The 21,799-nt window shown below is 47.9% G+C and overlaps 1 protein-coding gene across 1 annotated transcript in view; it reads left to right on the top strand.

The window, feature by feature from the left end:
- Positions 1–21,799, top strand: part of LOC147709200 (uncharacterized) — a 92,256-nt gene that overhangs the window by 49,147 nt on the left and 21,310 nt on the right. Inside the window, exons 2-3 of the mRNA XM_086925896.1 lie at positions 13,317–13,792; positions 16,590–16,831. Of these exons, the coding sequence (XP_086782022.1) occupies positions 13,317–13,792; positions 16,590–16,831 (718 nt within the window). The remainder of the gene's footprint in view (positions 1–13,316; positions 13,793–16,589; positions 16,832–21,799) is intronic.

The raw sequence follows: 21,799 nt of genomic DNA, 5'->3' as shown, positions 1-21,799 counted from the left end.
GCTTTGTTTCATCCATTCGGCAACTTCTTTCATTCCTTCGTGTAGGTTAGTTTTGGCGGTGCTGGGGTCATTGGTGAGAGAAAGGATCAGTTGAGTGTCATCCGCGTAAGAGATGATGTTGAGGTTGTGTTGGCGGGCGATGGCCGCGAGGGGGCTCATGTATACGTTGAAGAGGGTGGGGCTGAGTGAGGATCCTTGTGGTACGCCACAGATGACTTCAGTGGCCTCGGACTTGAATGGTGGGAGGCGGACTCTCTGGGTTCTTCCGGTGAGGAACGAGGTGATCCATTCAAGTGCTTTTCCTTGGATTCCGATGTTGTTGAGGCGTTGTAAAAGGGTGCTGTGGCAGACTGTGTCGAATGCTGCAGAGAGGTCGAGGAGGATGAGGGCGACTGTGTCTCCATTGTCCAGTAGAGTTCGAATGTCGTCTGTTGCTGCGATGAGGGCGGTCTCAGTGCTGTGTTTTGCTCGGAAGCCAGATTGTGAGGAGTCGAGGGATTTGTTGGCTTCGAGGAAGGCGGCGAGCTGGTTGTTGACAGCTTTCTCGATGACTTTGGCCGGGAATGGAAGGAGCGAGATGGGGCGGTAATTTTTGAGTTCGGTGGGGTCCGCTGTGGGTTTTTTCAGAAGGGCGGTGAGTTCAGCGTGTTTCCAGTCTTCCGGGAAGGTGGCGGAGTTGAAGGAGCAGGTGATGACGTCTCGGAGGTGCGGTGCTATGACGGAGTCTGCTTTGTTGAAGATGTGGTGAGGACATGGGTCTGTGGGGGATCCTGAGTGGATGGAATTCATCAGGCGGATTGTGTCCTCAGTGGAGATTGGGTTCCAGTCGTTAAGGGTGTTCACGGGGGGAGAATGTTCAGCAAATGGTAGGGTGGGTTGGTTTCCGGGTTGGTTGTCGAAGCTGTTGTGGATTTCTGCAATCTTGTTGTGGAAGAATAGGGCCAGGGAGTCGCAGAGGGCTTGAGAGGGGGTGATGTCGTTGGAGTTGGCCGAGGGATTGGAAAATTCCTTGACGATGTTGAAAAGTTCCTTGCTGTTGTGGGCGTTGTTGTCAAGTCGATCCTTGAATGCTGTTTTCTTGGCCTTTCGGATTAGTTGGTGGTGAGTGCGGGTGGCGTTTTTGAAGGCGTCCTTGGTGCTAGTGGTTGGGTCTTTTTTCCAGGCCTTTTCAAGGGAGCGGCAGAGTTTCTTGGACTTCTTGAGATCATCGTTGAACCATGAGGCCTTTTTGCTGCCAGGTTTGCTTTGACGTTTCTTCAGTGGTGCTAAGGTGTCGGCGGAGTTGGATAACCATAGGGTCAGGTTGGCGGCGGCTTCGTTTGCGTTAGAAGAGTGGGCTGGGGTATTTAGAAGGAGCGATGCGGAGATCTGGTCCGTGGTGATTTTGTTCCAGTTTCTTTGCAGAGTTGGCTGGAGGTGGTTGGTGGGTTTTGGTTTGTTGTAGGTGAAGTGAACGCAGCTGTGGTCAGTCCAGAGGAGATCCGTAGTGTGGCTGAAGGAGACATGATTGCTGGAGGTGAAGATGGGGTCGAGTGTGTGACCTGCGATGTGGGTGGGGGAAGTGACCAGTTGTTTAAGTCCGAGGTTGGCGAGGTTGTCCAAGAGGGTGGTGGTGTTGCGGTCGTTGATCTTTTCAAGGTGAAAGTTGAGGTCTCCCAGAAGGATGTAGTCTTTGGAGGGGAGCGCGTGAGGAGTGATGAAGTCCGTGATGTCTTCACTGAATTTTGCGCGGGGTCCTGGTGGTCTGTAGAGGAGGGTGCCTCTGAGTGTGGTCTTGGGGTCGATGTGGATCTGGAAGTGAAGGTGTTCGGAGTTAGCGAGGTTGGCGTCAGAACTGGTTGAGATGCGGATTGATTTCTTATGGACGATAGCGATTCCTCCTCCTGTGTGGTCGGTGCGGTCCTTGCGTGTGATCTTATAGTCTTCAGGGATGGCAATGGTGATGTCTGGGGCGGAGGAAGCGTTCATCCAAGTTTCTGTTAGGAAGGCGACGTCCGGAGAGATGGTGTCTAGTAGATTCCATAGTTCAATGGCGTGTCTGTGGACCGATCGAGTGTTGAGAAGGATGCACTGTAGGTGGTTGGGGTCGGGAATCTGTGTTGTGGTCGTAGCGGAGATGTTGTTGGTGCCGATGAATTTGCAGGAGTAGCAAGAGAAAGGTCCATGGGTGTGTCCAGGGGCGGCTTGGACGCAGTTGGGGGCGCGACCGGGGTTAAGGGCTAGGAGGGTGGCGGCATCGTAGGTAATGCGGGAGGGCTGGGAGGGACGGGGGCCAGGGGGTATGGCGCTGGGCGTGGTCCAGGCGCGGACGGGCGTAGACGGGCTTACCTTTGGCGCACCTTCGGCGCGGATTGGGCGCGAACGCTGCGCGTAAAAGCTGCGCGCTAAAACACCTGTCATATATGGATGGAGGAGGGGGAGGGGCGAGGGCGTCTCAGCTGGGAGGCGGGGCGGGCTGACGAGGACAACAACATCAACAAAATGGCAGCGGAGGGGAGGGCAGAGCACAGCGCCGGGGGTAAACTCGCTCTGAAAGTAAATTAAAAGTCAAGGCAGTGGAGGCGGTGCAAAGCGCTAGCAGCAACAGAAGCAGGCAACACGTGGAAGCGAGGCGAAGCGCTACAATATAAACAATAAGTGCAGGCAACACACGAAGAAAGCAATATTAAATGCAGGCAGCAAACGATACAAGGTCTCTCAGGAGAGACTAGGGGAGCGACCTCTCAGTGAGCAGCAGTCAGGGGTTGTCGGAGAGACCGCAGAGGGCACCGCCGCAATGCCGCACCGCGACTTTGGTCTCACTGATGATGCCTGTTGATGATGCCACTGAGCCGTTGCTCTCACCGCGACCTGTGGGCCCCACTCTCTGCACTGCCTCGCTTCACGACGACGCCATGGTATCCCCGATAACGCCGCTCCACGCCAACAATGATGCCGCTGCTTGCACTGTGGTACAAGGGCACTGCTCGTAAAGTTACACAACGTATCGCCCTCATCCAGCACCGCAGCCTTGGCCTACCGTTGCGGCTGTGCCCTCTGTGGTGCCTTCAGGACACGGAGTTGGCAGCGGCGTCGTAGACGTTGTCGAGTTGCTTTTGTTCTGTTGCAGCACAAAACACACAGTCCCCAGTGCTGAGGGCAGAAGAGCTTGACGTCTTTGCTGTTCCTGAGACTTCTTTAACAGGGGGGAAGCTCTACCTCAAGCCCTTGGAGAAACTCACAGAAGTAGATTGCAGAAAGTTCAGTCCAGCCCTTTCACTGTCCAAGACAGAAGCAGCCACTGCAGGTCAACACAGCAAAGCACACAGCAAAGTGGTAGTCCCTCCTCACAGTTTCTCCAGCTCTTCTTCTTGGCAGTCTTCTTGATCCAAAAGAGTTCTAAAGTTCAGGGGTCTGGGCCCGAATATTTATATCCCCAAATTTTTTGATCTCCTAGGCAGAGAGTGTCTGTGCCCAGCCAGAACCAGTTCTGCCTTCTCTGGTGTGATTTCTTGGCAGAAGGTGGAGACAGCATTTTCAGAGGCAGACCAGGCCCCTTGAGGTGCAAGGAAATATCCTTCCCCATTGCAGCCCAGGTATATTCATCCTTTTCCTGACCCTACCTAGAGTATGTAGAGCCACTCATGCTCCCCAGCCTTCTGTCATTCAAAACCCAGACAGGCAATCCACATTCCAGCAGAGGCGCATGGGATAACTGAGCAAAAAAAAACTACTTTCTAAAAGTGGTATTTTCAAACACAGAATGTAGAAATCACCTTCACTAAAAAATGCATCTTTAGATTCTGAGTTCAGGCATACTAAACATTATTTTTCCACCTAGTTCCCAGGGCTAGTTATGTTTATAAGACATTATAAACAAACTTCCCATTCTGTCCTAGCCTTGCAATAGTGAAAAACAAAACGGGCTGTAATTCACTATCAGGACATGCCACACACAACAGAGCATGTCCTACCTTTCACATACACTGCACCCTGCCCAGAGGCGTACCGTGGGCCTACCTTAGGGGTAACTGACATGTAGACAAGGAAAGGTTTAGGGCATGGCAAATGGGTGCACTCGCCAAGTTGACATAGCAGTTACAAACTGCGAGCAGACTCTGCAATGGCACGTCTGAGTTACCTTTTTAGGGATACTCACATGGGTGGCACAATCAGTGCTGCAGGCCCACTAGTAGCATTTGATTTACAGGCTCTGGCACACTCAGTGCACTTTACTAGGGACTAACAAGTAAACCAAATACCCAATCCTGGACACACCAATCCATAACACAATTTACCACAGGAGCACTTGCAGTTTACCACTGATCAGCAGTGAGAAAAGTGCGCAGAAACAGTGTGTTGAATTGTGGGATTTGCAGTCCAAATTTCTGTAGTTTGTCCCTCTCATTCCTTGGTGACAAATCTGTTTTCCCTCCAAATTTCTCCTTTGCTCTGTGCTTAGGCCTGTGTGCTGAAACAGTGCAGCCCCAGCCACCATTTTGTGTTCACAAGCCAGTGAGGCCAGCCCCCCTGCCCCCCCCCCCCCGCCCCCAGCAACAGGGATTTTCTACATCAGAGGGTGCTTCTGTGAGCTGTTGAAACTGTATTTACTGGGGCCTGTGCACTTCGTTCTTTGGCCAGCAGGGGGAGTAAAGCTTTATTCAAACAGTATTGTTAGATTTCGAGTTAGTGAAGCCTTTACCTGCTGAAGTCCAAAGTTGTGGATTGAGCCTGTCTGTCTCCTAGGAGATTCTGAACAGGAGCAAGCAGCTGCCCAGACTCCGCCCCCAGGCCAGCAGACCATTGGCTATTCAGCTACCAGGCAAGCCTGAGCCCTCCTCTCACACCTGCCTAGGCCCCTGAAGGCCTTGCTGGGTGAACCCCAAATCAGTCTCCTCCATCTTGTGAGTTGCAGCCCACATGTGCCCCAGATTGCTTTGAGCAGAGTCCAGGAAGTGGTAAGGAGACAGACTAGTGCTGTCTCTTCCCAAGACAAAAAGTTATTTAAAAAACGATTTTCACTTTCTGTGTTTACTGTCTATGCCTGTGGTTGTTACAGTTAAAAATTGTAGTTTTAGCCTGCCTGTAATAGCATATTTTATCACCTGTGTTGTGTTTTAAATGTGTGGTTTTCCCTGCCCATGATTGCCTTCATTTAGTGTGTTGAATTGTGGGATTTGCAGTCCAAATTTCTGTAGTTTGTCCCTCTCATTCCTTGGTGACAAATCTGTTTTCCCTCCAAATTTCTCCTTTGCTCTGTGCTTAGGCCTGTGTGCTGAAACAGTGCAGCCCCAGCCACCATTTTGTGTTCACAAGCCAGTGAGGCCAGCCCCCCTGCCCCCCCCCCACCCCCAGCAACAGGGATTTTCTACATCAGAGGGTGCTTCTGTGAGCTGTTGAAACTGTATTTACTGGGGCCTGTGCACTTCGTTCTTTGGCCAGCAGGGGGAGTAAAGCTTTATTCAAACAGTATTGTTAGATTTCGAGTTAGTGAAGCCTTTACCTGCTGAAGTCCAAAGTTGTGGATTGAGCCTGTCTGTCTCCTAGGAGATTCTGAACAGGAGCAAGCAGCTTCCAACTCCCTGACCAGCAAACCTTGTCTGAGGTTGCTGGGACCTTATATAGTGTGCTGATGGTTTGCACATGTGTACACTGATTGGTGGTTGTATCTGGTGTTTCTATTGGGTTAGGGTTAATGTCCTCATTGGCTGGGTATTTGAGGGTTCTGATTGGTTTCTCGGTCTGTGATTCAATCATTGCAGGGTTGGGACTAGGACTAGGGTTCGGATTTCTATAGGAAGTAGGGACTAGGGCTTCCTATGTTATTGGTTGTTGGGAGTAGGGTGGGACTAGGGCTACGGTTAGACCTTTAATTGGAAGTAGCGATTTAGTGCTTCTGATGTGATTGGTTTTTGGACCAGTTGTGGGACTAAGAGTAGGGTTAGGCTTTCTATTGGAAGTAGGGACTAGGGCTACTTGTACCATTGGCTGTTAGGGCTAGTGTTGTGATTGGATAGTGTTAGGGCTAGGGTTCCCATTGGCTGAAGGGGTCACCTGATTATTAGGGCTACAAAAAGGGCCAGGCTTAGGGCGTCTCAGCCCGGGCGTCAAGGCTAAGGGTGGAGAGGACAAGGGTAGTTGCCTGTTTGGGCCTGTTCGAGACTGGTCGGGACTAGGGCCTAAAATGCTGCCCTTTTTCTCTTAAAAAAAAAAATCCTTCACTCTTTTATCCCTCCACTATCCTTTTTCTATCAAAATTAACAGACTAACATGTTCACTTCTCAAATTCCATGTTCCATATTCAACTATACTAATATACTGCGCAAATAACTGAATAACATATCTACTACTCAAATTACTTCATATTCATACTATACTAATTTTCAACACTAATCCTTTATGGGTTCCGGAGTGGCGTGCTACTCGCCAAAAAAGCGCTTCAACACCCATCAGGGGTAACAAGTGCTATATGAATGCAAATCTTTCTTCCTTTTTATCCATCCTCTATCCTTCTCACACCAAGTAACACACTAATATCCACCACTGAAATTACCTCATACTTCACCATATTAATTCACCACTAAGCCTTTATAGGCTCCCTGAATAGAATGCGTCAACAAGCGAGCGATAAATAAATACTAACCTTTGTCCTACTCTATCCTTCTGCTATCATTCCAAATCCAAATAACTGACTAACATATCCACCACTTAAAATGTACTTGCATGTTTCACTATACTAATTCAAAACTAATCCTCTGTGGGTCCCGGAGTAGCGTGCTACCCGCCGAAAAAGCGCTTCGACGCCTCGTCAGGGGTAGTAAGCGCTATATAAATGCAATTACAATACAATACAATACAATACACCAGCAAAAACAGAGTCAAACCCGGGAGGGCAGAAAGCAAAAACTCAGGGGAAACACACCAAAAGATGCCAAGTCTAAGAGGGGTGATGAAGTCAGTGATGAGGTTTATGGTTGGTGGCTCATGGTCCGGGTGGTTGGTAGGCAAGGGTTCCATTTAGGGTGATGTTTTCGTAGATTTGCCTCTTGAAGTGCAAGTATTCCATGAACGAGGTGGTGCTTTAGATAGACATTGAGCACTTAATGGAGTCTTTGTAGATGGCTGCGAGTCCCCCTCCTGGCTTGTGAAGGGCATCCTGTCATGCCATTTTGTAGCCCTCTGGGATTGCCATGGCTATGTCTGCTGCCGAGATAGAGTTGAGCCAGGTTTCCGTAAGAAAGAGGCGGTCGGGTACTTCACTGCTCAGCACGTCCCAGATTTTTATTGTGTGTTTTCTGAGAGATCCTGTGTTGAGCAGCATTCATGTAATCAAACTTTGGGGTGTGAGTTTGCTGAAGCGGGTGGTGTTGGGTGGAGGTGTTGCTGTTGGTGTGATTTGTGCTTGGGTGGGTTGTGTTGGTATTGCTGCTGCAGATGAACTAGCAGTGGGTGCAGATAAAGGCTCCTGTAGTGCTGAGGGGCCCAGTGTGGCAGCAGTGGGAAAGTGGCATCCCAGGTTGAGCAACCGGAGGAGTGCTGTAGAGTATTCCTTGGGGGTGTTTGGACCAGGGTTCCTGCCATTGGACGCAATACAATTATTAAGAAAAACGGGGGTGACCATGTGTCCCTCAGAACCTGGGTAATCAATGGTTAAATAAAGAGTGGTTCTGTCGGGTGACAACACAAATGATTTACGAATGCTATTCAATGCAATCTACAAAAAGGAAAGAAAGTAACCACCCTCTGACAAAAGCAAAGTAAAATCAGGTTCATACAAATGAATGAAAAGAGGACCTGTACTTGACTTGTTATATTTTTTATATTTATCTGAATTAAATTCATTCAAATTGATTTTCTATACAATCAATACAGTGACTGTCAATATAATAATTGAAGTGCAAACAAGTGACAATAGTGAAGAGTGATCACGTGATAAAAACGATATGTACAATAATGATGTATTCCAATACAATCAATATATACAAATATATACTAGTTTTTATTTCCTGATGGCCATCTGCTAATGCGATTTTCCAGAATCCTATTTATTTCTTTCAGTTCGCTAGAATTCTAGAATTGTTGGGCCTGTGAAGAAATGTCGACGTTTCGACCCTTCGACGCCCATGTTTTAGGTCGCGGCGGGTCTTTCTCAAGACAAATGTACAAGGCACGACAGTCCTAAGATCCAAGTAAGTGTGAATCGCCTGGACCGGAATGGCACAGAGTCCTTTAATCAGGAGCTGTGTAAAAAACGTGCTATGGCTATACGGTACGGCTGCTCATACGACGGCTGCAAACAGTCAGGTTGACCCACCGCGACCTTAAACACGGGTGCCGTATTGGAATACATCATTATTGTACATATTGTTTTTATCAAGCAGAACAACCAGACATCAACCAGAACCGCCAACACTATCTACATTACAATGTAATGGCCTTGCGAACTTTTTTAGTGACAAAATTGCTAATATTCATCTATCCCTTGGAAATGAGGAGGCCCAACTTCTTTCCCCAAAGAGAACCCTGAGTTCCATGGTGAGGATAGACCCTCCCGGGAACCATTTGTCAAACTGGAAACCCCTAGACCTACAGTCATTTGCAGAAACACTTAACAGCATTAAATCTGTTTCCCCAAATGATCCCATTCCAGCTGAAATTTTTAAACAACTTGACCCCGACATACTTAACATTACTAGAGTACTGCTCAATGCATCCCTAGAGGAAGCGATACTACCGGCAACATGGGAACATGCGATGGTAGTACCATTGTTGAAAAAAGCAAAAGTGACCCCGAGACATTATCAAATTTTAGACCGGTATCACTGCTTCCTTTGTTTTCTAAAATCTTAGAGAAACATGTAAACAAGCAATTAGGGGAATTCACAACCACCAACAAGATATTACACCCTTCACAGTCAGGATTCCGAGCAGGGCATTCGACAGAATCTACCCTGCTAGGAGTTACAGAGGCTATCCGTCAAACATTAGATCAGGGGGGCATGGCGGCACTCATTCTTCTTGATTTGAGTGCCGCATTTGACACGATATCCCATGAAACACTATTAGAAACCCTGGAGGGAATAGGTATAAAGGGTACAGCACTGAGATGGCTTGAATTTTTTTTAACTGACAGGTCTTACCAGGTATTTTCTAAAAACAACACCTCAGAGATTTTAACTTCCCCACATGGAGTTCCTCAAGGGTCAATCCTGAGTCTGCTGTTATTTAATATTTATATTGCCCCTCTTGCGTGTATTGCGGACAGATTTGGTCTGACAATCTTTTCGTACGCAGGCGATACCCAACTGGTATTCTCCTTGTCATCAACTGATAAAAAGAATCCCTCCTCCCTTCACTCCGGATTACAAAGTATGGCGCAATAGATGTAATCCAAGAAATTAAAACTAAATGGAGATAAAACCGAATTACTCTTATTCGGCAACCAGAAAGATCTGTGGGGTCCAGCGCATTGGCCGGCGGAAATGGGGCCTCTCCCGAAAGCCGTTGCGTCAGCTCGTAATTTAGGAGTAATAATAGATGACAAACTGACAATGCATACCCAGGTCACGAAAACGGCATCAGTCTGCTTTGCCATTCTCAAATGGTTGAGGAAAATTTTGTCGCAACTCCCGGAAGGGGCACAGAGAACTGTAGTGCAAGCATTGATTGGGTCAAGGCTGGACTACGGGAACATCTTGTTCCTAGGGGCCAACAAGGAAATTATACGTCGACTTCAGGTCGTACAAAATGCGGCAGCGAGGATACTTCTCTATATACCTAGGCGAGCACATGTATCGGAACATCTACAAAAACTACATTGGCTCAAGATAGGCAACAGAGTAAAATTTAAAGCGCTATGCTTCATGTACAAAATAAATACAGGAGAAGCACCAACTTATCGGTATAAACTGGTCCATAAGTACATCCCGACCCGGAACCTCCGGTCTGTCCATCAGGAGAGATTTGAGGTCCCTTTATTCAGGCGGGCAAGACTAGGAGGACGCTCCTTTGGATATATGGCACCAGTACTATGGAACTCAATCCCGCTCACTCTTCGCCTGGAAACAAACTACATGAAATTTAGGAAAGGAGTTAAAGCATGGCTTTTTAACCAAGAATGACACCTGAACCTATGACCCTATGGAACAGTTATGATCCAAGACGCCGGGAAACCCTCAGGGTAGCTGTTGCGCCATACAAATGGAATAAATAAATAAACAAATAAATAAATAAATAAATAAAGTGATCACTATTCACTATTGTCACTTGTTTGCACTTCAATTAATATATTGACAGTCACTGTATTGATTGTATAGAAAATCAATTTGAATGAATTTAATTCAGATAAATATAAAAAATACTACAAGTTAAGTACAGGTCCTCTTTTCATTCATTGTAAGAACCTGATTTTACTTTGCTTTTGTCAGAGGGTGGTTACTTTCTTTCCTTTTTGTAGATTGCATTGAATAGCATTCGTAAATCATTTGTTTTTGTCACCCGATAGAGCCACTCTTTGTTTAACCATTGGGCGCAATACAGGCACAAATGGGTGCAGACAGGCTAGCCTTTGGCATGCCGGCGGCATGCCAGCTGCACAACTGTGCAGCAACTTTCATTAAGTAGGTCCTTGGAAGGGGGGCAGGGCGGGGGCGGTGGGTAAGGCTGAACGGAGAAGGAAAGAAGGGGTAGGAGACAAGGCAGGAAGAACAGTTAAGGGGGAGGCAAGAAGAATGCACGGGAGCTGAGTGGGGGCTGCGGGGAATGCAACAGAGTATGTAGAAGGCTAAAGAAAGAGTCCAAGCAGGGGTGAGAAAGCACACAAACGATTAAAGAGCACTAGGAGGAGTTGGAAAGCACAACAATATTGAAAGAGCAGTAAGAGGAGTCGGAAAGCACAAACAATGGTGGAAGAGCACTAAAAGGGAGTGAGAGAGCACACAACTAATTACAGAGTACAAAAAAGGAGAGAGAGCACAAAACAAGTGAAAGAGTACAAAAATTAGTGAGGGAGCACAACAACGAATGGAAGAGAACAAAACGAGTACCAGATCAGAAGGCACAGGGGATAAGAGGCTGAAGAAGATGAGCTGGACAGAAGAGGATTCCAGACGACAGAGAGCAGGAGGTGCGGCAGTAGTGGGTCTCACAAGAGCTTCAAGCAGGGCACTGCTTGCTGGCCTGGCCCCTGTTCACCATCTTGCCATACAGCAGAAAAGTGAACAAATGTTTTAAAACATTTCTCCTTGGCATATAGATGAGACCATCTTCTTCAAGTTATTCCTCCTCAGACTGTAGCATTAGGACAATGATTTTGAAGACTGTCTCCTCTTTTGGGACTCATTTGATGGCGAGCTTCTGTGCTACACACAACAACCCTCACCCATCACCAGGTTCGGCATAGCACTACCCTAATAACTCGCTCCTTTTAAGTACCCACACCACAAAGCGCGATAAGACTACTGGAGGGTAGTTAGTAGTGTTTTACAAAAACACTGCATAACAAAAATAAATTTGCTTCACAAATTAGACATGACGTTTTTAGGTTAGTTAAAGCAATAATCAGTGTTTTTTTGGCCCAAATACCATCTTTCAATTCTACGTGGACTCAAGTTACAAGTAATTAAGGCTCCCAGTTTTCCGTTTTTATGGATTTTTACAGATAAATACAGACAGAAAACGATGTGTTTTGTGCCCCCACAGCGTTTTTTCGCGGAATTTCACCGTTTTTGGTAGCTTCCTCGTGGCGCTTGGCCGCCATCTTGGGGTGGTCTCTGCCTCCTGTGCCATTTGCTCGAGCGCTCTAGCGCTTTCTGTAGCCCAGGTGAGCTGCTACTTAAGGCGAGCTCTCCCTCTATTCACTCTTGGGAAAGGTGCCTGCATGCGCGCTGTACTGGCTAGCATTTAAGCGTGCTCCGCTTATTTACTTGTTTTAAAAAGCTCGTTTTGACTTTTGTATTAATTTTGCATATGTGACTCGTTTTATTAGTTTATTTTATTTGGCCAAATACTTGCATTTTAAATTGTGCCCCCACCGCGTTTTTTCGCGGAATTTCACCGTTTTTGGTAGCTTCCTCGTGGCGCTTGGCCGCCATCTTGGGGTGGTCTCTGCCTCCTGTGCCATTTGCTCGAGCGCTCTAGCGCTTTCTGTAGCCCAGGTGAGCTGCTACTTAAGGCGAGCTCTCCCTCTATTCACTCTTGGGAAAGGTGCCTGCATGCGCGCTGTACTGGCTAGCATTTAAGCGTGCTCCGCTTATTTACTTGTTTTAAAAAGCTCGTTTTGACTTTTGTATTAATTTTGCATATGTGACTCGTTTTATTAGTTTATTTTATTTGGCCACATACTTGCATTTTAAATTGTGCCCCCACCGCGTTTTTTCGCGGAATTTCACCGTTTTTGGTAGCTTCCTCGTGGCGCTTGGCCGCCATCTTGGGGTGGTCTCTGCCTCCTGTGCCATTTGCTCGAGCGCTCTAGCGCTTTCTGTAGCCCAGGTGAGCTGCTACTTAAAGCTCACTCTGCTCGCGCAGCGGTGACGCGCAGCGGTAGCGCCTGACTCGCGCCGGAGTCGAGCCAGAGTCTGCCCGTCTGCGCCCGTCCGCGCTAAGTACGCGCGGTACACCGGGGGATTTTATCTTTTATCTCTACTTTGTGTATTTCCGTGTGTCCTTATCTGTCGGCTTGTCAGGATGTTTGCTTATTCCGGTGCCTCGCTTCTTGCCATCAGAGATACTCTCCCACGCTGCTCTGCCACACCCTACCATCCGCTGTGTGGCCCGTGTCAGTGTGCTTGCAACAGATGGTCATTGGACCAGCCTGTGGGTATTCGCGAGCTCGCCACTTCCCCCGCCCCACGAGCTCCTCCCGGTCTCCCTCCGTTGCCTGGTAGCCTGGGATCTGGTCTACGATTTTTAAATCTGAACACCAGATCTCTAGTGAAACACCATCTGTCTGTGGCTGATCTTATTTTGGATAAGACACCAGATCTGCTGGCTGTAACTGAAACCTGGCTACAAGACACTGATGACGCTATAGTCAATCTTGCCTGTCCTCCGGGCTATCTATGCTTCAGATCTAACCGCCATTCTAGAGGTGGAGGGATCGCCCTATTTATCAAATCCGCCTTCACATGCACCTGGACGGTCTTGCAGATTGCTGGATGTGAGAGTGCGCTGTTTAAGGTTTCTATCAGCCCTCAGTTCTCGCTGTCAGGTATGGTTGTTTATCGCCCCCCAGGCAGCGACGTAGCTTTTAGAGGTGCCTTTCCGGAGGCTGTGAGCCTATTGGCTAGTGGTTGTGCAAATTTTTCTATCTTGGGCGACCTAAATCTCCACTTTGATAGGTTAGAGTCTCTGGCCATCAGTGGTTTTTTGGCCGACTTAGAGGCCTTGCAGTTGACCCAGCTTGTTTCTCAGCCTACACACGTGGCCGGCCACACTCTTGATCCGTTTTTTACGACTCTCTCGGATGTCCGGATTGTGGTGGTTGATCCTGTGATATGGTCTGACCACTATCTGGTGTCTGCTTGGCTTCCCCTCCCTGCCAATCCCACTATACCACCTCCTTTGCGGATACCCCGACGCCACTGGAACAAACTCAGGTTAGAGGATCTTCACCGCATTATGAGTGCTGAGCCTCTAGGTCCCCTGCTGAATGCCACCTCGGGCTATGACCGGTTCTGTAACTGGATTACCAGGGCGCTGGACGTCCTGGTACCTATCATCTCCAGCAAGTCCAGTCCCCGGCAGGCTAGCCCTTGGTATGACAGCGCGCTGCGTGCAATGAAGTCCTCTTGCAGACGGGCAGAAAGGGAGTGCCGTAAGTCGTACGATGCCGACAAGAAATCCATCTACCTGGCCTTAGTTAAGCTTTACCATCGAGCTATATGTAGGGCCCGGGCGGCGTTTTACACAGCCGAATTCAGAAATAGCCCCAACCCGACCAAAACCATCTTCAAAACCATAAAAGATCTGATGGCAAAGAGAGTTCCCCCACAGTCGGACAGTTCCACCGCCCACTGTGAAGCCCTAGCCACCTTCTTTCTGGACAAAGTCAGGAAAATCTACCAGGCGTTTCCGAGCACACTGTCACCAGTGATTCCCTGGAGCGGCTCTAGCAGCTGTCCATCGCTGCACTCCCTTCCTACCATCTCTAATGAGGAGTTTGCTAAGTGGGCCCTGCGAGTCAAGTCTGGATCGCCGGCAGACCCGGTAAGATCTGCTCTTTTCAGGGACGTTGCTTTTCAGGGACGCACAGCAGTGTGCTCTCTGATTAACCTCTCCCTGACCTCTGGCCTGGTCCCTGCCAAATGGAAGCAAGCGGTGGTTTCCCCGATCCTAAAAAAACCATCTTTGGATCCGTCGAGACCAGAAAACTACCGCCCAATATCTTTGCTCCCTTGGCCGGCCAAGGTTATGGAGGCCCATGTAAATCTGGCCCTCACGGAGCATATGACCCTAGTGAATGTCCTGGATCCCACGCAGAATGGGTTTCGTGCTGGCCACAGCACTGAGACGGCCCTTCTGGCAATGGTTGAGCATTTGCGGAGTGTGCTCGATGCAGGTCAAACGGCAGCGCTTATTTTACTAGACCTGAGCGCTGCCTTTGACACGGTTTCCCACCGCATCTTGCTACACCGTCTGCAGGACATTGGCATTTGTGGTTCAGCTCTGCAGTGGTTCCGCTCCTTCCTCAGTGATCGCTCCTTCTGCGTTGCCACCCCTCCATTTCAGTCCAAGTACCATCCTTTGGACCTGGGAGTCCCTCAGGGCTCCTCGCTGAGTCCCACGCTTTTTAATCTGTACGTGCAGCCGCTGGCTGAGGTCGTCAGGCAATGGGGCCTAACCATGGTCTCCTATGCTGATGACACTCAGTTGGCGGTTACGATCAGCGGGGATGCCAAGCAGGATGCCCTCAGGTTCCGAAGTGGACTGAGAGAGGTAGCCAGCTGGATGAATAACAACTGTCTCCAGCTGAACGCGACAAAAACTGAGGTGATGATCGTTGGAAGGGAAGCGGACCACTGGGGGGACGAATGGTGGCCTCCGGAGCTGGGATCAGCGCCGGCCCCTGTCCTGGAACTCAGGAATCTGGGAGTATGGCTTGACCACACGCTAAGCTTTGTGACTCACACGAAGAGAGTGGCGGCCTGCTGTTTTGGAGTATTACGCGGGCTAAGACCCCTGCTGCGATTCTTTGATGCTCCTACAAGACAGCTGGTCATTCAAGCAATGATCATCTCGCGGCTGGACTACGCCAGCTCACTCCTTTTAGGAGCGAACCAAGCCGAGATTCTTCGTTTACAGCGAGTCCAGAACGCGGCGGCTAGGGCGGTGGTTGGTCTGCCTCGAACCTGCCCTACCTCTAACACTCTGCGGTCCCTGCACTGGCTCCCGATAAGCAAGCGTATCCAATTCAAGGCTCTTTGCCTGGTTTTTAAAATTCTGAGAGAGTTGGCACCCGGGATACTCAATACACTGATCTCTCCCTACGTTCCTACCCGCTCACTACGATCCCTTGGACAGTCCTTGGTGGTCGTCCCCCGTTTTAGACTTAGTCGGATGGGGGGTCGCTCCTTCCGCGTGAAAGCTGCAACCCTCTGGAATGCGCTCCCCTTGGAAATCCGCCTCTCGAATGACTTAATATCTTTTCGTAGGGCTCTGAAAACCTTCCTGTTTTAAATGTTCCTTGCTTTTAATGTTCTGCTTTTTTGTTACTGGACTTAGTGTTGTGTTGTGTTTACCTTTCCCTGCGCCAGGACGCTCCTTCGCTGGAGCAGCTGTGCGCATTAAAATGCAAATAACATAACATAACATAAATACAGACAGAAAACGATGTGTTTTCTGTCTGCATTTATCTTTAAAAGTGGATAAATACACAAAAGTGTGCTTCTATTAAGTGACCCTCTGTGCTTTCTTTCATGAATTATAGGCCAGAATCTGAGCAGATGGACAGCATGGGAAATTAAAAAACAGGATGAAATGTCTTTAAATAACGGAATATGTTAACATATATTTATGGTATAGTGCTAATATCTCTACCTGTGTATGTATTGTGTAATATTTGGCAGTTTAAATAGCTAAAACACGACAGACATCAAAGTATGAGTGCGTGTCTGTCAGTTACATAACTATGGAAATGTACAGTTTTACAGCTTCATTTAAACACAAACACAAAATAAATATGGGTAAATACAGATAAAATGGCCAAAAAATAAATATGGATAAATACGGACGGAAATGGGCAAAAAATAAATACCATAAAACTGGGAGTCCTACAAGTAATATTAGCACATGCTAGTGAAAACATTATTTCTAGAATCATGAGAGAATGGACATTTTTTTAAAGTCATTTTTTGAGTGAAAGAATATCTGTATTTTTTTGCACTTTTCTTCACGGCTGTTGATGTCTGAAAAAACATAGTAATCCTGTCTGCATAAACAATGACATACCGTCACTGGTTGATGCTTCAGTCTTGATTTTCTTGCAGCCAAATCTGCATGTTTATACTGACATGTTTACTGAAATCGCCAACAAAAGCAATATCGCCATGGCCTTAATTTTCATGATTTTAGTTATGCCGCTATATAACAGAAAACAATATTTCTCCTTTTAGGAATTGATAACGTGTATAAGAAGTTTGAAGACACTTCTGGCCTAGGAGACAACTCCTTAATTTCCAGCAGTGGTCATGTTTCGCCGCATTACGCCACACCTACACGCAGACGCCATCGAACTACCTTCAGCCAAGAACAACTGGAGCACCTGGAAGCAGCGTTTGGGAAGAACCACTACCCTGACATCTACTGCAGAGAAGACCTCGCCAGGATCACCAAACTGAACGAAGCACGGATACAGGTATCCCAGCATGCTTAGGGGGAATTATATGAACAAACCCTTACAACTCCCGGGGCAGATTTACAAGCCTGCTGCGCCACCAGTACGTCACGTTTTGTGAGGTACTGGTGGCTAATTTACTGCTCCATATTTACAAGGACAGGTTTTCCTGTCCCTGTAAATATGGCCCCTTCACACGCAGCACTTTGCGTTAAAGGGGTGTTCCATGGGTGTTACTGTGGGTGTTCCCACACAGCATCCATAGAACACGACACATTTCCAGATTTACGAGGGATTGTAAATCTGGTTTGGCCAGGGACTGCGGGAGGACCATCCCCCCCTTCCATTAACAAACATTATTACCCAGGACATGAGAGGGATTTCTTTGGAGGCGGGGGTCTTACAACCCCCCGGCCGTATTTATTAAAACATAGAAATAAATAAAAAAATTGAAATAAACGATATTTACACAATTACGCAGAAAACGTTACAATTTATATATACAGATATCAGATGGCTAACCGTAACATACTTCTAGTACAAGGTATTTACTATCTAAAACTAACATATCAATCACATTATACAATAATTTTTCTGCACATCCTATTTGGGCCTACGGCAAGGTCACTGGTGTCAGATCCTTATCACTAAACCATGCCTTCCTGTCGGAGTGCGCATGCGCAGAGGGCCCGTTTACCGTGAGAGTACTTCTCCCCCCGGTTACCCCCGTTCGCCCGATTAACCACTTCCTTCTGTCAAAGTGCGCATGCGCAGAGGGCCTGCTTACCATGAGGGTACTTCCGCCCCCGGTTACCCCCGTAAGCCCTATTAACTCCATTAAAGAGGGCCCTTGCATTTCTGCGCCGTTTACTGGCGTCATTGTGCACGTGAGGGGTGGCCAACCAGCCTAGAGAAAGCGTGACTCACCCTTCCCCTGCACCCATGTAGCCAACAGGCAGTAACTGCCCCTGGAGTTCTAGGAGTGATCACTTGTCCCTCCGTTTGGGCGACCCCATTCAAGAATGGCGCCGCCCCCTAAGGACCTTAAATTAACTGCTCACCAAGCATGACCTTACTGCCTGACCAAGGAATAGCAATAAATACGACAATTGATGACCTGTAAACGGGATTAAGTTCTAAGGAACAAAAACGTATTAGTCAGACACTCTTGTCATTTATAACCCCATGTAACAAAACTGTAAAAACCTTCATAACACACAATACCAATCATCTGCTTCAGGGGATGGTGGGTGGGGAAAAAGAATTACAGCCTCCTAGAGGCTGGAGGGGCAGGCCATGGCGCGCGGAGTCAAAGAGGCAGACTCACGCTCTCAACGGCCTTTAAACCCCTCTTCAGCCAGGCCAGATCTAACCGGCCTTGCCTTTGTCCCATAGTGATCCAGAAGTGATTCAATCACTTCAGTGTCTCTCCGGGACCTGGGGTCCAATCTACGTTTGAGGCGCGCCTGCCGCGTCATGGTGACGCGATGGGGGGCGCGCCCCAACAGCTATAGCGGGTAGCGAGTGGGGGCCGGTGCGCCACGCAATACCTGCGGCAGGGCCGATGTCGGCCCGCCTTTCCTTATGGCCAGGGACTGCCGGAGGACCCCCCCTTCCGTTAACAAACATTATTAACCAGGACATGAGAGGGATTTCTTTGGAGGCGGGGGGGTCTTACAACCCCCTGGCCCTATTTATTAAAACATACAAATAAATCAAAAACTTGAAATAAACAATATTTACACAATTACGCAGAAAACGTTACAATTGATATATACAGATATCAGATGGCTAACCTTAACATACTTCTAGTACAAGGTATTTCCTATCCGAAACTAACATATCAATCACATTATACAATAATTTTTCTGCGTATCCCATTTGGGCCTACGGCAAGGTCACTGGTGTCAGATCCTTATAACTAAACCACGCCTTCCTGTCGGAGTGCGCATGCGCAGAGTGCCCGTTTACCGTGAGGGTACTTCTCCCCCCGGTTACCCCTGTACGCCTATTAACCACACCCTTCTGTCGAAGTGCGCATGCGAAGAGGACCCTCTTACAGTGAGGGAACTTCCACCCCCCTGTTACCCCCGTACGCCCTATTAACTCCATTAAAGGGTGCCCTTGCATTTTGATGCCTTTTTACTGGCATCATTGTGCACGTGCGGGGTGGCCAACCAGCCTAGAGAAAACGTGACTCTCCCCTCCCCGCACCCCTGTAGCCAACAGGCTGTAACTGCCCCTGGATTTCTAGGAGAGACCACTTGTCCCTCCGTTTGGGTGACCCCATTCAAGAATGGCGCCGCCCCCTAAGGACCCTAAATTAACTGCTCACCAATCATGACCTTACCGCCACAGGCCAGGGTAGTTGACCGACTATCTGGCCCCCCCTACCCTCCTACACTGAAAGGTCATGCCCTAACCTTAAATTCACAAACCTAGCCGTTATATTTTGTAGTCTGACTAAAAGGCCCTACCCACTCACTGCAAGGTCATGCCCTGTCCCTATAGGCCACTAACTAGGCAAGAAGATTCTCTGCAATGGTTTCATCCCCCGTTGTGGACAAATGGACGCCGTCTTTTAAGAAGCACGACTCCTCCCAGATGAACACCTGGACTATGGTCTGTAAGTAGCAAGTCCTGGCCAGCCTCACTATTTTTGTTACTTAGTATTTGCTTCCAGTGGCACAATGGCCGCACAGACTTGCTTCCTCTATCAGAAGCGATCTGGAATGTCTGCGCCAGGATGTACCTCGGGCACAGACATGTCGACCCCCACTTCTACCCAGGCGTCCCGGTGTAACTGGTCCATTCATGCCCCCTCCCAAGTGCGTGATAAATATGCTAGGGCTGACTGATCCAGGGAAATTAGACCTGCCGCCATGGGGCCACCAGATGGGCCTAATTGATGGCATCACGCTGCGCCCGATAAGACACAGCACTCCCGACGCTGACACCCACTGTTGGTGCAATTGAAAGGCTACCCGGGGAACCACAGGCCCCGAAAATCTCCCACTGGCATATCGTGAAGTCCGTGAACCACCTACACCTGACCACTATACTCTGGGTAATGTTCTGTGTCTGCCTACCTCCTTACTATGGGATATCCCCACCACGCTGTATCTGCTACAATGGCAACTGGGAGCTTGGGCGCCGTTAAGGCAGAATACTGCTTCCCGACAAGGGGTGATGAGGTGTTGCATACGCCTATTACTCCTGGGTTTGGCCAAGCTGGCAAGGCACACCCCTGTGTACTGCCACATTACTACGGTTGGCACCACCATTTGGTAATCTACCGATATACTCCCATGACCACGGTGGCACCTGCAAGCACAGGCGCCATTACGGTAGAAATACTGTTTCCCGATAAGGAACATACTGCCATATTATGTGAAGCAACATACTGCTACATTACTGCGGCTAGCACAACCTACGGTTAACACACTGCTAAACAATCAACCCAATGTTGGCACCTCTTGAGCCCTTGATCGATTGCCCATCACACTTGATGCCGTTGCTTGCCACTCCCGTTCCGGATGAACTGGTCCCCCCTTGGCTGTCCACCTCTTGCAGTTGTTGCGGTCTGGAGCACTTGCCAGGTATCCGCCATGGATCCGGTCATACATAAATGAAAAAGAAACACAAATCATTAATGTTTCTGGCTTCCTGACGAAAGATGCAGTACACATGCCAGTATTACATTGCTATATCAAGAACAATGGTTCCAGTGGTGAAATCAAAACTAATAACACTTAATTTATATGGCTCAATGGCGATAAAAATTACTACTGAGGATTATGTCATACAGAGTAGTTCATACAAAAAAGACATCAACAATACATAGAAGTGCAATGTGTCCCAAGTGTGTCAAAAACAACCAAACTAAACAATACAAAACACATAAGTACTCTAAAGGCACAGTGGTTTCTTAAATGAATACATATACTGGAAAATGACCCAAATTAGATATATAATTTAATTTTTCTGAGTGAGTCTACACAATCGAAGGCACTCTGTTTAGGGGTTCTATTCCACGTAGCGTCGACGGCGTTTCGACCCTTAAGGGTGAGGGTCTCGTCAGGACAGGAAAATGAAGGACATCTTATTTCTGCTTCTATGATCACCCATGCGTGGTATAAAGAATAAAATTATACAATTACCTTGTGCTACATATTGCGCCTTCCCCGACCACTGCAAGTGTGCCCGGCTGGGTCACTTGTAAGTGTTTGAACTTTTTTATTCTATGTATTGTTGATGTCTTTTTTGTATGAACTACTCTGTATGACATAATTGAATATGACTACAAAGTAAAAACGAGAGAGGATTATAGAGAATTGTGTGTATGCCTCTTCTTTCAGCCATCCTCAATCCTCAGTAGTAATTTTTATCGCCATTGAGCCATATAAATTAAGTGTTATTAGTTTTGATTTCACCACTGGAACCATTGTTCTTGATATAACTTTCTGCCCTGGTTCCTTGTGAGTAGGGTTTCCCTTGTCTTTTGTGATAGTATTACATTGCTGTCACATGCTAAGCCTTAGCTACGATTAGCACCAGATGCATTCCCATCAAACTTGCAACTGCGAGTGTTAAGCATAGCATCAGTTTGTGTCACCTGCGGAGCCTTTAAATTAGGGTTACAGTAAGGGGGCCTGGTAGTATGACCTTCATTAAATAATAGACCTGGAGTCTACAGTGAATGCAATAGCACCTTCATGATTACTTAAGGATAGTACAAAGTGTGAAGTGCAGTGAAATAGCGTGTTCATGGTTACTAAAAGGTATGCTGCAGCATAGCACATTTCTTGCCAGGCCGATACTATTGGTATTCCCGAAGTCCGTCAAATCATATGTGTATGAGCGTGTCTGCGTGACATGACACCCCCCCAAAAGCTTACGTGTACCAGCACATGGTGCCTAGGGCTTTAGACCCAGGCCCCAAATTCCTATGTACCGCTGCGACTGCGTGCAGGGATACCCTTGAAGGTC

This window comes from Lissotriton vulgaris, chromosome 6 (assembly GCF_964263255.1).
Source record: "Lissotriton vulgaris chromosome 6, aLisVul1.2, whole genome shotgun sequence".
Lineage (NCBI taxonomy): Eukaryota > Metazoa > Chordata > Amphibia > Caudata > Salamandridae > Lissotriton > Lissotriton vulgaris.
Note: the sequence above shows the minus strand (reverse complement) of the source record. Positions and strands in the feature narration are given on the sequence as shown.